Source organism: Camponotus floridanus, unplaced genomic scaffold, assembly GCF_003227725.1.
Source record: "Camponotus floridanus strain SB8 unplaced genomic scaffold, Cflo_v7.5 scaffold310, whole genome shotgun sequence".
Lineage (NCBI taxonomy): Eukaryota > Metazoa > Arthropoda > Insecta > Hymenoptera > Formicidae > Camponotus > Camponotus floridanus.
This window is the reverse complement of record NW_020229449.1, coordinates 2,090-19,014: the sequence shown is the minus strand read 5'-3', so window position 1 is coordinate 19,014 and position 16,925 is coordinate 2,090. Positions and strand designations below refer to the sequence as shown.

Here is a 16,925-nt window from a genome sequence, read left to right as displayed (position 1 = left end):
TGTTTGCCGGGAAACGATGCATTCTGGGGTGCATCGTTACACAATAATATAATATAATGTGAGAGAGAATTTTCTGCGTAACCACATAATTATGATTATATAGTATTTCTGCAATCATAGAAGTTTATATATTTGCTGCATAGCTAACAAGAATGATTGTAGAAATATCATATAATTATAATTATATAGTGTTACGTCCAGAGGAGCTCACGATTCTTTTCTTTCCCGTATCTGGTGCACACCGAATAGCGCGGTAGCCGTCGTGCCGCAGACTTCGCGCGCTTCGCCCCTGGCTTCCTCTTGTAGCTCCGCGCTGATTAATTAATTACAATAATTAATTGCGGCGAAATTATTTATGAGATCGAAAAATACTATTAGACATTTTTTCTTAAATTCTCATTCTCTATCGGATGGCACTGAGCGTATGCGATACATTTTTAGCACCCTGTATAAACGCGAACTTCGGACAAATCGACACTTGTAAAAATATTCTTCAAGCCTCCGCGATATTCCTTGCTATCATCATTAACAGTATCAAGTCAGTGCAAGTATCTTGTCATTTTCGAAGCCCTGCAGCAGTTACTCGTATTCTACAGTATCGAGTCAGCGCAAATATTTCGTCATCTTCGACACCAAGGGAGCCCAGCAACAATTACAATCGACTTATTCTCATTCTCATCAAATAGTAAGTTTTTTCTCTTTTATTTACGAACTCCTTCCTCCATCTACTTCCTTATAGCGATTTATTGTAATCGCTTCCCTAGCGAAACCAGTTTCGACGAAATCCGATAGAACCCAAGCCAAGCGGCTCCAATACCGTCGCAATCGCCGTACCCGCCGATTACTAGCTCGGGCTGTGGCCGACCCTTCGTTTATACTTGACTTAGATGAAATTAACACAAATCTTCCGATCATCCGAATATTCTTAAATAGCATCCAAGGAGATACACGAGACTCCTCATATCCGTCCCCTCAAACTTCTCCCCCTAATTATTCCCCGTATCTGCTTCCTGGAACCCTTCCTCCCAGTTATTCTCCTGTGTATGACACTCAACCTGACCATCTCCCTGATTTCCCGTCGTTATCACCTTTTCCTTATCCACCCCTCGCACCGGTCCCAGATTCGCACCTGTTCTCTCCCCCCGCTCCTTCACCGACCTATCTTCTCCGACATCGATCTTAACGATCGGAACGTCGTTGTAGCCCTCGCCTCAACCTATGCTCCGTACCCCATCCGCCCAGGTCAATTCACCTTGGGCTCTGGCCCTATAAATATTCCAACCCTCAAGGCCTCTCTCCGCACCGCCCCTCCCGCTATTGCCATCTCCTGTCTTACTCCTTTCACCACTTATCCCATCGCCCTTTCCATACAATATTTCCGAGAAAGATATCCTCCCGATTCCGACCAGATTCCCTCCGTCTCGACTCACGCACGCACGCACGCACGCACGCACGCACTTAATATTATATTTGAGCATAAGCAATTATAATCAAAATGTTTAAATAATTTCTTTTCTTCTCATGTATAATAAATTCATTTAAATTTATCTCCTCGCATTCAATTCAATGTATTTCCCCTCATCACCCACGCTCCTGAATCACACTTGGTCCCGACCCGGGTAAAAAGGATTAAGCTCCTTTACCAAAAAGGGGACCGACGAGCGGGCATTTGGACCAGAAATAGCGTAAAATCGACCCTTGTGGTCATAGACCTATCTTTGGCTCATCCGCAGGCTTGCTTGACCCGAGACACTTGCTCTTAAGGCACCTGTTCTCGGGATACAAATGTTACGCCCTTCCTTCGGCCCATCCTCCCTCGGGCTTGGACGTAACAATAGCTATGCGAAAGATTATTTTCTCTTATTATATTATATTATATTAATTATTATTACTATGACTTTGCTGCAAATAAAAGTATTATTAATAATAGAAAAAGAAAAAAAATCTTACCTGTTTAAGAACATTTTCATATCCATATTATCCGTGTTTTTTCATTAATTTTACAATTTTTCACAATAATTTCTTTTCAACAATAATAATTTGACATGCATGTTATGTCAATTATTATTGCCGCCACTTCGAGATGTCTCCAACTATATTTCCCTATACGGATACTTAGAACGAATCTTATTGATGAATCATTTTTGCTTTTTAGTTCCGCTCGCAACCAATGAGAAAAAGTATAGACAAAATAATATTGTTTTTCCGATTTTTATTAATAGAATAAAGAATGATAATTATATGTTCTAAACCATTCTTGATTAATAAAAAACTGATGTGCAAAAGATGACATCGAACAATGTTTATGTTATCGAAAATATGCTGTGATCGCGATCCGAGCTCGGTGAAACGCATACTCTCTCCGTCTTTTGCCAACCTTAGGTTGGCAGCAGTCGGAAGTAAAAATAAGATAACTAAAATAAAATCAAACTGTGTAAATAAGTAAAAAAATGTGTTTATATAAGGCCAGATTTTTTCTTATCTTTATTAAGGAGAGGATCGATTCGAAAAGATCAAAAAGTAGCATTCAATTCTGAAATATATTCTAAAGTTAAAATTAAGTATTTAGATCGTAAAATTTATTTGACGAGATTAAATTATATTAATATTCAGAATTAATATTTATCTATGTCAGTTTCTTCCATTCTTGCGATCGAACGTGATTCATTTAATAGTTATTTTAATTTTCATTAAATAAATAAACATAATGAAATATAAAAATGTCATGGCCTCCGCGAACTTGCCAGAAGAATCGAGTAACTGCAATCGGGATGAAGGATCGGGAGAACAGCGGTGAAAAAAACACGATTTGTTTGGTAAAAATAATAAAATAAAATAAAATAAAATAAAATTTATATACACCTTTTGATGTGTGTGCGTGTGTGTGTGTGTATGTGTGTCTGTGTATGTACAAGTATACAAGTGTGAATATAAATAATATGTGCAAGTGTATTTAAGCATGATTTTATAAATGTACGCAGTGTAATTGTACAAGTATGAATGCGTGTGTTAGAAGGAGATAATGCTCATCGATCATGCACATCGCAAATATTAAAATGGATACTGGTGTGATTACAATTGCCAGAAACAATTGTAATTAAAATTTTCAAAAATAATATCTTTTAAAATCTATAAATGAACAAAGTATTTGTATATGAAAATGATAAAGTTGTTTTCTCTCACCTATATTGAAGAGAAAAACGATATAAAGAATAATATAATAGACAATATAAGAAGATTAAACATAGATTAAACATAAATTTTAAAGTTTTATTATATTCATAAAATTAAAATTGCAAATTTTTATCGTATAATTTATATTGTACAAAGCCGATCTGCGAAAACTAACATTAGTTTATTTCGACGGTTCTTCGCAGTTTCTTGTACAGAGTGTTAAAAAAAACCCTGAGGTACTTCGCATGCGCATAGCTCTCAAACATTTTTAGCTAGCAGTTTCTCCTCGTAAACAATAATAAACACGCGTTTTAGAGATGCAAGAGCGTTGGCAATAAAGCACTAAGAAAAGAAACTACTAGCTAAAAACGTTTGAGAGCGAAGTACCTCAGAGTTTTTTTAACATCCTGTATATTTCGTGATCATATATGATTTATTAGTTAATTTAATTTTTCTTAAATAATAATTATAATAAATATAAGAATAATAAAATTAAGAGCCAAGAAATTAGTAGAAGTATAGGGCCGGTTTTAACCCAGGTCCTCTCAGGGAGGTGAGGTGCGAGGGGATCTCAGCGGAGCGGAGGTATGAGGTCACGCGGGGGTTGCGGGGGGGGGGGCTCACGTTGAATGACAAGCATAAACAAAAGAGCGGTATTCTTTTGAAAAGGATTTTGGGCATAATCCTTTTTTGGGCCTAATCCTTTTTTGGGTCTAATCCTTTTTTTGTTCTTTTATTTTATTTTATTTTATTTTATTGTATTTTGAAAAGGATTTTAGGCCTAATCCTTTTTTTTTGTTCTTTTATTTTATTGTATTTTATTTTATTTTTTAAGGAAAAATTTTATTTTTTTTGTTCTTTTATTTTATTTTATTTTATTTTATTTTATTGTATTTTGAAAAGGAGGTTAGATTCCGATATCTTTGGCGCCATAATGTAAAAGCAAATTCTGATAGTATTTTTAATGCACAACATGGGAAAAATAGTTAAAAAATTCTACGATCAATACATATCATTAATAAACAATATTAATCTTAATGACGCTGTATATAATCTATATACGTTTTCGTTTGACATTGTGTATCTTTTGTATATTGAAATAAGATGCAACAATAATTCACTTTTACGTTGTTGATTTTTTTTACGATATTGAAAATTGTTACGTACGTACTCTTGAGGAAGAGCGAAATTTTACTTATAAATCAAACTATTGTAAATGTATGAAACAAATGAATTTATTTATTAATTTGTAGTAAATAACGTTTTGTTTAAATAATTATTAATATAATGATTTTTTTAGAATAGAAATAAAATATTGTAACATAGTAACTATTATTGATTATAATGAATCAAATGATGGAATATCAGCATCATCATCAGAACTGTCTTCAAAATTAAACTCTTCATTAATTGGTAGCTCATGTTGATATTTAGATGATTTTAGTAAATTATCTTCAATATTATTAATATCTTGTGGAAAAGGTTCAAGATTTTTCAAAGTAAGTATATCTTTTTTTTCTCCATTTATCCAACCAGGATAAACTCTAGCAACGTCTTCAAAAAAGTGCATAATTTGTGATCCATGGTCATGTTGATATTCTTTTTCTAATATATTTTTCCGGTAATAATATAATGCCATATATTGATATAATGCTGCAGTGTTTTTTCGAGAAACAATTGCTTTTTTTAGAAGTCTATTTTGACATTCTAGATCGTTGATTGTGTTTGTAGAATCATTCGCTGCTACAAATTCTGCGATGCTATGATTCGTAGTATGATGTGTACAAGTAGATGAAATAACGTGTTCAACACCATGATATTGTTTCGCACTATCTGTACAAATTCTAGAAGTTTTGGAATCAATGAACTTCTTAATATATGGCCATAAATGATAAAGTGTGAATTGTATTAACTGCTGCAGAGTACTAAACATAAATATGTATGTCAAGGACGAGCGTTATTGTAAAATGTAAACAAGAGTGTCACAATGTAGACAATGTTTTGTGTATAATGTAGTCTTATATGTACATTTACGATATATTTCAAATAAAGCTTATATTGAACTTAAAAAGTTTAACGTTAAAATTGTTTATTAATGATATGTATTGATCGTAGAATTTTTTTCCCATGTTGTGCATTAAAAATACTATCAGAATTTGCTTTTACATTATGGCGCCAAAGATATCGGAATCTAACCGAAAAGGATTTTAGGCCTTATCTTTTTTTTTTGTTCTTTTATTTTATTGTATTTTATTTTATTTTTTAAGGAAAAATTTTATTTTTTAAGGAAAAATTTTAATAGCGCTAATGATCGACTGCTTTGTCTGGGGATTATTCGATTAGACACAATACAATTGGACACAATTGGCTTTGATTGACTAGTCGGAGGTGTCTCCCTCGTTTACATATCAGCACCGATGTTCGGCTGCTTTGTACTCTCGAGGTACACCCCTAATATAGATAATTCCAGGTTTTTTTTCCCGTTAGACGTATAAACAATAGAGATTAAACTGACAAGCTTTCAGAGATTATCGGGAACATAAAAAAATTTTTTTTTTTTGCAAATGGGATACTATAAAAAAACCTTTTACACAAATGGGATATTATAATAAACCTTTTGTACTCTTTTTTACCCTTATATATATTTTTATAACTTTATTTCATAAACTTACATTTTTGAGATATTTCAGTCCAACCTTTTCAAGCAATCTATGTAATATAATAGCACATTTTCTACGATCTTCGGTACATTTGCAAGAAAATTTTCTTTCGTGTCCCCAACAGTCTTTGAAAGCTTGTTGGTCGAATATAAGAAGGATCGAAGTGCAACAGATCATAGTACGTCGTTTGAAAACGCATCGACACGTCGGTAGCAAAAGTAGTGTTCTCTCGGAAAGTATAGTCTTTTGTCAGACAGATATTTGCGCGATTTCACGTTCAAGATAGCGAACGGTATTGTTTATCGTGTGCAAAAGTTACGTGCAAGTGCTCCGTAGAAATAGAATCCTGTGACATATTGTAAAAAACAGAAGAAATGGAAAACATCGAGCAGACTGAAGGCGATCTGATGGAGCGATTTCGCCAAATTGCCACCTTGGGTGAGTATTTTGCATGGCTGCAGCGTTGCGAGGAATTGATCAAAAAGCTCGAAGAACGCAGTCGTGTTAAGCGTCTGCGACTCTCGATCGGAAATAGACAATCTCTGGCAGCTAAAATCGCGCGGCTCGAAGGTGCAAAAACTCGATTGCAGAGACGATTTATTCCCAGTGGTGGTGATTACAGCGATGACAACAACGCGGAAAGACTCGTTTGGCGAGAGATCGATACCGCGTTCGAGAGTCACATATCGACTGGTGCGGTGATAAATAATAATCACATCGAACCGCGCCAATTTCTCGAAGATGCCAAAGACATTGTGTTGGAACATGTGTAGGACGCTCTAAAAAAACACAACAGTGTAAAAGTAAACACCATATTCAACTGTGAATTTGTGGTCGGAGATAAACATGCGAATAAAAGTGTGAATACGAGAAACCATGAACTCTTTCGCACGTCCAATTTACGCGAGTGGTACGAACAGCGTGTTATCGAGTTCACCCTAGCGTCTCTGGAAGAATTTCAGGAACGCGATAGCGGGTGGGCTTTGTCGCGAATACTGAACTTGACTGTAAATATTAACAAGTATAATCCCATGCGCGCGGGATGTCACATCAAGTTACCGCGGGAGATTATGATGAAGAGAGCAATGATTAACGTGCAATCAAAGGACAATGCATGTTTCGCGTGAGCAGTGGTCGCCGCTATGTATCCCGCCGAAAGTCACGCGGAACGGGAATCATCGTACCCGCATTACGCGACAGTGTTGAATCTCCGGGACATTGAGTTTCCAATGACTGTGAATCAGATTAAGAAATTTGAACTTACAAATGACATTTCCATAAATGTGTACGACATCGAAGACAAGAACATTGTCCCGATATGTCTTTTGCAGCAGAAACGAGACAAGCATGTGAATCTGCTGTACATTGAAGACGACAACAGCATGGGACATTTCGCATGGATCAAGAATTTATCCCGAGCTCGCTAGTGAGCTCGCAACTGAGCAAAAAAGATCACAAGAAATATATCTGCGATCGGTAAGTTTATTTTATATTATTTGAATAATTATAGGTTATACATTTTGTTACATAAATCTTAATTAAAATTTTTTTCCTTTACAGATGTCTACATTATTTTGGTTCGGACGACAAGTTGCAGTCGCATACGGTCGACTGCGGAAAGCTAAACGACTGCGCTGTCCGATTGCCGAGCGACAAGGACAAGTGGCTCGAGTTCAGCAACCCTAATCAGAAGAAGCAGCTTCCATTCGTCGTGTACGCCGACTTGGAATGCGTCCTGACCAAGAAGGAAGAAGAGAAATTATATCAACATCATCATCAAGTATTTAGTTTAGCTTACTATGTACATTGCTCGTTCGACAAATCTTTATCGGCGTATCATTCGCGTCGTAGCGCCGATTGTATAGCATGGTTCGTCGAAGATCTTAAAAATTTGGCATTACGTATATAAAATATTTTAAAAACAAATGTCCCCATGGTAAATTTAACATCCGATGAGTGGGAGAAATTCCATAACGCTACTCTTGTCATATATGCGAAAAACCATTTGCGCAAGACGATACACGCGTTCGCGATCATTGCTATCTGACCGGGCGGTACAGAGCTCCTGCACATTCAAATTGTAATCTAAATTATAAAGATTCTTTTTGCATTCCGATAGTTTTTCACAATTTATCTGGTTACGATTCTCATTTTATCATCGAGAAAATAGCCAGCGTTCGAAGGGAAAATCGAGTTATTGCCGATAACCAAGGAAAAATATATTTCATTTACTAAAAGTGTTGATTTTAAAGAATCAAAAAATCAAATAAAATTACGTTTCATCGATTCATACAAATATCTCGCATCGAGTCTCGATAAATTGGCATCATTTTTGGACAAAGGTAAACTCAAAATTGTAAAATCGGAATTTCAAAATTTATCTGCCGAAAATTTCAATTTGTTAACGCGAAAAGGTATATTTCCGTACGAATACATCGATTTCATTGACAGGTTGCACGATACGTGTTTACCACCGCGCAAATCGTTTTACAGTTCCTTGACCGGTGAAACTGTATCCGAGAGCGATTACGCGCACGCCGAGAATGTTTGGACGTGGTTCTCCATTCGAACGCTAGGCGAATATAGCGACTTGTACCTCAAAATCGATGTCTTGTTATTAGCCGACACTTTCGAGATAAATGTATCGAAAGTTATGGACTCGACCCCGCGTATTACTATACTCTCCCCGGATACACGCGGGACGCCATGTTGAAACATACAAAGATTACGTTCGAGCTGCTTACGGATATCGACATGGTTATGTTCATCGAACGTGGTATACGCGGTGGTCTAAGTCAATGTTCCAACAGATACGCTCGCGCTAATAACAAGTACATGGAGTCGTACGATCCATCGAAACCATCGTCGTACTAATGTATTTTGACGTTAATTTATACGGATGGGCAATGTGTCAACTGTTGCCCTATGCCGATTTTCGATGGGTCGACGACGTGTCGAATTTTGATGTATCATCCATCGCGCTAGATTCCCCTACGAGCTATATCTCGAGTACCCGCAACAGCTTCACGATGCGCACACTGACCGTTTTGTCCGACGCGCGACAAGCCGTCCGGTAAGCGGGAATTCAAACTGCTTGCAACGTTATACGATAAGAAGCGTGATACACTACCGTAATTTACAGCAATGTACGCAACACAGCCTTCGTGTAACAAAAATACATAGAATTTTACAGTTTTCTCAGTCTCCATGGCTTCGAAATTACATAGAATTAAATACACATTTCAGAACATTGGCTAAAAATGATTTCGAAAAAAATTTATATAAATTAATGAATAATGCTGTGTTTGATAAAACGATGGAAAATGTGCGTAATCGTGTAGATGTAAAATTATTAACAAAATGGGATGGCCGGTACGGTGCAGAAGCGATGATCGCGAACCCAAATTTCCACAGCAGAAGCGTTTTTTCAGAAAACTTAATCGCTGTGGAATTGCGTAAACTCGAGGTGAAATTCTACAAGCCGATTTACGTGGGTATGTGCATACTCGACATATCCAAGACATGTTTGTATGAATTTCATCACGAGTATATGACGCCAATGTATCGCGATAAATGTAAAATCATGTATACCGATACAGATAGTTTGATATATCACATTGAGTGCGTTGATGTGTATGAGAACATGAAGCGCGATATCGCTAGATTTGACGATTATGCGAGCGACGATTTGACGAGCGATTATGCGGTAGACAATGCGTACGGTATACCGCTTGAAAATAAAAAAGTACCGGGCCTGATGAAGGGCGAAAATAACAGTGCCATAATGACCGAATTCGTCGGGCTCAGAGCAAAGATGTACGCATTACGGGTCGATGGGAAAAAGGATACCAAAAAAGTTAAAGGCGTCAAGAGCAACGTTGTCGATAATTGATTTATCGATAATTGATTTGTCGATAATAACGTTTGACGATTACACGCGGTGTTTGAAAGAAGAAATTGAAATGACGCGCCAGTCGTGTATACGATCTAAACTGCACCAAGTATACACGATCTGCAAGACGAAAATTGCTTTGAGTCCGTACGACGATAAGCGGTATATCGTACCTGAAACCACAGATACATTACCGTGGGGATATTATAGGATACCATTGTAATATGTAATGTAAAATGTAAAATGTAAAATGTGTGCGATAAACTATCTATTAAAAGAATTATTAATAAAGATTTTTATATTGCATATATTTTTATGTAATGTAATGTATATTTCATACATCTTATTATCTTATTAAAAAAAATACATGTACTATTGAAAGGAATATTAATAAGGATTTTTTATATTTCATATATTTTTATGTGTATTTCATTCATCTTATTATAACTTATTAAAAATACATATACTATAGAAAGGAATATTGATAAGGATTTTTTATGTATATTTTTATGTATATTTTTATTTTTCAAATATTATAATGTTATACATATATATTTTTTCCAGAAAATTAAAAAATAAACACTGTATGATTAATTAAATCACATTGTCTTTATGTATCCAAGAATTGTGCGAATTGTCAAATCCCAGCCATTTCACGTAAACCTCGTCACCCCTCCTGCGCAGTACTTTCTCCACGAGATACACGTCCGGATAATTCGCGCGATGCAACTCGTGTTCGTAGAACGCTCCAGCAATAGATTTTTTGCGATAATCCTCAAGTAGATAGCTTACGGGATTAGTATGCTGCACTTTTATAATTTTAAACACCTCGGTTGTCCAATTTGGCGTGTAACCTTTCTCGAAAATTGTCTTGTACTTGCTAACGCGTACCAAGTCACCTACTTTGAATTTCGCCGGACCCGCGATATTTACATGGTTGTACACAGTAGCCAAGAGTCTTTCAGCGATCGTGGGGGTAACGTCGACAGGCCGCATACCGATCGTTCGATGCTTGCGCGCGTTGTAATTCGATACGAGTTCCGGCAACACGTTGATCCATTTGTAAGATCCGTTTAGCGTAAACATATTCCACATGTCGTTTTTCAGCGTGCGATTGAATCGCTCAACGATCGATGCCTTTAATGTCGAATATGTAGATGTTACGTCCAGGGGAATTCACGATTCTTTTCTTTCCCGTACCCGGTGCATACGTACACGATTTCCAGAGTCAATAATAATAGCTAAATTAAAGCAGGATTCTCAATACATGCCCTAAAATAACAATCGGATATTAACGGGCTATAAAAGTAGCATCCGGCTAAATAAAGCGGCATTCAGTCAAACAAATTTGATATTTTCTTAAAACTCATAAAATCAAAAAAATAAAGGAAACTAATCATAAAACGCGAGTGATCGGATATCGGATGTTACGATTCTTTTTTTTCCCGTATCCGGTGCACACGTACACGATTTCCAGAGCCGATAATAATAGCTAGATTAAAGCGGGATGCTCAGTACATGTCCTAAAATAACAATCGGATGTTAACGGGCTATAAAAGTAGCATCCGGTTAAATAAAGCGGCATTCAGTCAAACAAATTTGATATTTTCTTAAAAACTCATAAAATCAAAAAATAAAGGAAACTAATCATAAAACGTGAGTGACCGAATATCGCAAGAAGGTAGTAACAGTCATCCCTTGTGCGATACTGAGAATCCCCCGTTTTGGAAGATGCTCTCCTATTCGCGAACGAACGTAATAAAATCCTGATTTGCTACATTTGTTCTAAAATGCTCATAAGTAGGGGCAGAGAGGAGACCATGGAAATCTAACAAAGATTTCTATTCGTCAACCTCCCTTATTCCTCACGCTAGGAGAGGGTAATCCAAAACGATATATAAGCGCGAACTTCGAACAACACTTGTCAAAAAAATTCGTTCAGTCAGAAAAATTCGTTCAGTCAGAAAAATTCGTTCAGTCAGAAAAATTTGTTCAGTCAGAAAAATTCGTTCAGTCAGAAAAATTCGTTCAGTCAGAAAAATTCGTTCAGTCAGAAAAATTTGTTCAGTCAGAAAAATTCGTTCAGTCAGAAAAAATTCGTTCAGTCAATCATTAATCATTCATTCATTGACTCACGCGTTCATATACGCACTCAGTATCTCAAAAGTTTCGAGACATATCAACCTTCATATAGAATCAGTGCGAATATTCGGTCGTTCCTGTCAGCTATACACATAACAAGTCAACCCAAAACACCGCCTCGTCTTCGACACGAAAAGGGGACCCAGCAGCCATTACGACTATATTCTCCACTTGTAATCGCCTTTCGCAAATAGTAATTCTTTTCTTTTATCTTCAAAGTTCCTCCCACTCCCTCCGTCTCACATACACACACAATCACGCTTAATGTACCACAAACATACAAACAATCACACTTAATATTGTGCTTGAGTAACAACTAATTAAAATGTTGATGTAAATTTTATCCTTTTATAATGTACAATAAATTTAATTAATTTTATTTCTTTTAAATCCAACGTAATCAATTACCCCCCTCATTACCCACGCTCCTGAATCGCACTTGGTCTCGTCCCGGGTAAAAAGGATTAAATTTCTTTACCGAAAAGGGGACCGCCGAGCGGGCATTTGGATCAGAAGTAGTGTAAAATCGACTCTTGCGGTCGTTGACCTATCTTTGGCTCACCCGCAGACTCGCTCGACCCGAGACACTTGCCCTTAAGGCACCTGTTCTCTGGATACAAGTGTTACGCCCTTCCTTCGGCCCATCCTTCCTCGGGCCTGGACGTAACATACGTAAATTTTGGAGGCTCGTCCGGGATTGATATGTGCGATTCAAGGAAACGGGAATGAGTGACGGGACTCGAGGTAAAGCCGATAAAAAAGAAGTAGAAAAATTTTATAAACTCGCTTTGGAAGAAAAAAAATCTAAATCTAAAATTGAAATTACGTCATCTACTTCCGGTTTACCTCATACATCTACTCCAAAAAGAACTGTAGGATCTATACCAAGACATTTTGATCTTTCTTTAGAGAACACAGACACAAGCATAAATAATACTATTTTAATAGCCGACACGCCCGAGCCAAATTCTGACAATTCCGGCGATATAACTTGCCAAGAATATTACACACTTACTAATACTCTTATTTATAAAGCAGAAAAAGATTTTGATAGGTCCGAAACCATGACTTACCAAAACCCATTTGCCACCTTAAAATACGCGGTTGAAGCCGTTCCTTTTTTCGATGGTAAAAATATTCCGCTCAGTTATTTTATCGAAGGATGTGAGGAAGCTAAATCCATGCTACCTAAAGAAGCTGAAACACAGTTTACCAAAGTAATAAGAACCCGAATAGTCGGCGAAGCCCGACGAACCATCCAAGATCAAGATTTTGACACAGTATCCAATTTGACTTCATATTTAAAACAAATTTACGGACCTTCTAAAAATGTATACATACTACAAGGAGAATTAGGACGCGTTTACCAAAAAAATGAAGAAGATGTAGTCACATATGCAAATCGCGTAAAATTGCTGGGAAAACAGATTTTAGAAGCATACCGTAGTACTAATCGTTCTTTACCTAATCAAAATATAAAAGCATCATTAGAAGGTGACATGTGCAAATGTTTTATCCGAGGACTCAAACCCGAAATAGAACAAAGAATTGCGAGAGACTTAGACGTGCATGGAACCGTTGCTGACGCTTTAAGAATAGAAAGAGAACTTCGGGCAATGACAGATTTACGACAGGGACAAGAGACTCACTCAGGTCAAAACAAGCCGCGAATACGAGAAACTTGTCAGATCTGTTATAAAGAAGGACACGTGGCTAGTAACTGCAGGAAGCTCACACAGTCATCCTCTTTGGGTCAACTTCCAGGAGCCTTGGGAACCGAAATTCTGATTTGCCAAATTTGCAAAAAACGCGGACACAGTGCAGATAAATGTCGCCTGCGCGATCCTCAATATCGCCAACCAGTAAATGTAATCCAACAACGAATTATAACCTGTCAACTATGTTCTAAAACCGGACACGACGCGAAACTATGTCGTCAAAATAACAACAATAATCAAGCCAATAAAACCTCTGTAATTTGTCAATGGTGCGATAAAACTGGTCATTCAGCTAATAATTGTTGGAAGAAACAAAATGAGCAACGCAATTCAATAAATAAAACTACCGTTACTTGTCAAATTTGCAACAAAATAGGACATGTCGCTAAGGATTGCCGTACTAGAACGAATTCAATACCTACAACCAACTCCTTTTGTCGATATTGTAAGGCACAAGGGCATCTTCTTGAAAACTGTCAATTACGGATCGCGAGTAATAATCGTTGGAAAGAAAAAGACCAGGGAAACTACAATGGGCCTTCGACGTCGGGTGTGCGACAGGGGCCCGAGCAAATTTCACACCCGTCCACTCAACAGGACGCCAAATAAACCGAAACCCAGATGTACGGCCTGTGATAGTGACTCTCGCTAAAGACAGTCGCGTGCCTACTGTTCAGGTCCAGCTCACCAAAGCATCCGCTCATATAACTCTCATGCTAGATACAGGATCCGGACCGAATATAATTAAAGAGAAATTCACACCTAAGGATATTAATATAAATTTCGATAATATTTTAAAATTAAATGGTATAAATAATTATCCTGTTTACACATTCGGAGAAATTATGTTAACAATTTTCGGAATATCTGTATCTTTTCACATTGTATCCGACGACTTTCCGATTCCACAATCCGGAATACTTGGAAATGATTTCTTCAAGCAAACTTCTTCAAAAATAGATTACGCGGAGGGACATCTAAACATTTCTGGAATTAATGTGCCTTTCTCCTCCCCCGAAAGTATTACCGTACAACCAAGATCCGAGTCATTATTTTATGTAAGAATAATCAATCCTGAAATAAAAATAGGATACATACCGAAGTTAAAGATAGAGCACGGAATTTATCTAGGGGATACAATAGTGGAAAACGTTTCTGGAAAGGCTTATTTGAATATCATAAGCACTCTAAATGAAGAGGTGGAAGTCCGTGTGCCGACATTACATTTAAAACCATTAGACGAATTATTCGATGACCATAATTCGAACATTGCAACATTCGACAAGGAAAAATCAACAAGATCATTGGAGGATTCCAGGAAAATCGACGAAACTCGAATTAATTTCATAAATGAAGATGCTTTTAGAATCCATGATAATATTATTCTCAATGAAGATGCTGAAATCGGTAATAAAATTCAAGAAAGAAACGAAGACGAAACACTTGAAAATATAAAACAAAAAGGGATGAATCAAAATAAAAGAAACAAAATTAAAGGAGGAAATAAAACTTATACAAATAAAAATTCTAATAATTTAACAATCCCTGAAGAGAGAAATTATCAAACCTCTTTGGAAAAAAATAATTCTGGAATTTCGGAGGGAAGTTTCCAAACCTCGACAGAAAATTCCAATTCCGAGGTAAATTGCCAAACCTCTTTAGAAAAAATTAATTCTGGAATTTCGGAGGGAAGTTTCTAAACCTCTTCAGAAAATTCCAGCTCCGAGGGAAATGACCAAACCTCTTTAGAAAAAATTAATTCTGGAATTTCGGAGGGAAGTTTCCAAATCTCGTCAGAAAATTCCAGCCCCGTCGATTGCAAGGAGGGAGGTTACCAAACCTCACTACGAAAATCGACGCCTTATCCTAAAAAGGAAAGAAGTTCTTTATCCTCTCTAGACTTTACATCTCCAAAAGATGGATTATTTACAAGAAAAAACGATAATAATAAACTAGAAACCTCCTATGTTATAATAAAAGACCTCGTCCAAGAGGCTCAAGAATATAATTCGAACATTAGAAAAACCGAAAATTCTCGGAAAATTAATCACAAGAATAAACCGTCTTCGAAACTTTCTACGTCCTTATGTAATAAATCTCAAGAAATAATAGATGAATTTACGAGAAAACATAAATCTAAACACGAGATTGACATTACAACTTCTGAGCCGCATCATTGCTTGGTACTTTCCGAGGAAACTAAGGAAGATCGACTTTCTAAAATTATCGACTTATTGCGATTAGAGCATTTAAATGAAAAAGAACAGGGAAACGTAACAAAATTAATAGCAAATAGTCAAGATTGTTTCCACATTCCCGGAGAAAATTTAACCGCAACTCACGTTTTGCAACATCAAATAACGACTACCGATGATCACCCGATAAATACTCGGCAATATAGATTTCCGCAAATACATAAAGAAGAAATAAACAAGCAGGTAGAGGACCTCCTACTGGAAGGCATAGTGAAACACTCGCTTTACAATACGCCCATATGGATCGTGCCTAAGAAAGACGATTCTAAAGGAAATAAACGCTGGAGGATGGTTCTCGATTTTCGAGTCTTAAACGAAAAAACTATTGGAGACGCTTACCCACTACCTAATATTGTTGATATACTAGATCAATTAGGGGGAGCGCAATATTTTTCCATATGCATCCATATGCGATCTCGCATCCGGATTTCATCAAATAAAAATGGATCCTGCCGACAGTCATAAAACCGCCTTTACAACTCCTTTCGGACATTACGAATTCGATAGAATGCCCTTCGGTTTAAAAAACGCTCCGGCTACTTTTCAACGCTTAATGGATTTAGTATTGACAGGACTACAAGGCGAAGAATTATTTGTATATATGGATGACATAGTTATTTATGCCAAGTCGTTAGAAGAACATGAAAGAAAATACAACGCTCTAATAGAACGTCTTCGAAGAGCTAATTTAAAACTACAGCCCGACAAGTGCGAGTTTCTGAAATCGGAAGTAACATATTTAGGACACGTAATTAGCAAAGATGGAGTAAAACCAGATCCAAAAAAATTAGAAGCTGTAAAATTATTTCCGAGACCGAAAACGCCGAAAAACGTTAAACAATTTCTAGGACTTGCCGGATACTACAGACGTTTTATATCCAATTTCTCTAAATTTGCTAAACCGCTAACATCCTTATTAAAAAACAACACAAATTTCGAATGGACACCCGAACAAGAGGAATCATTTCAAATCTTGAAATAAAAATTATGCGAAGAACCTGTATTGCAATATCCCGATTTCTCGAAACCATTCATATTGACTACAGATGCTTCAGGAATAGCCATAGGCGGAATCCTATCACAA

General features: G+C 36.7%; 1 protein-coding gene across 1 annotated transcript; it reads left to right on the top strand.

Moving 5' to 3' along the window:
• Window positions 1-12,932: 12,932 nt before the first annotated feature.
• Window positions 12,933-14,195, top strand: LOC112638504. Its single transcript, XM_025410380.1, has one exon. It carries the CDS (start codon window positions 12,933-12,935, stop codon window positions 14,193-14,195), a length of 1,263 nt encoding a protein of 420 aa, XP_025266165.1.
• Window positions 14,196-16,925: the final 2,730 nt, after the last annotated feature.

What these genes read in the sequence shown, in the direction of transcription:
- LOC112638504 (XM_025410380.1), top strand. Translation starts at nt 12,933, where the DNA reads ATGACTTACCAAAACCCATTTGCCACCTTAAAATACGCGGTTGAAGCC.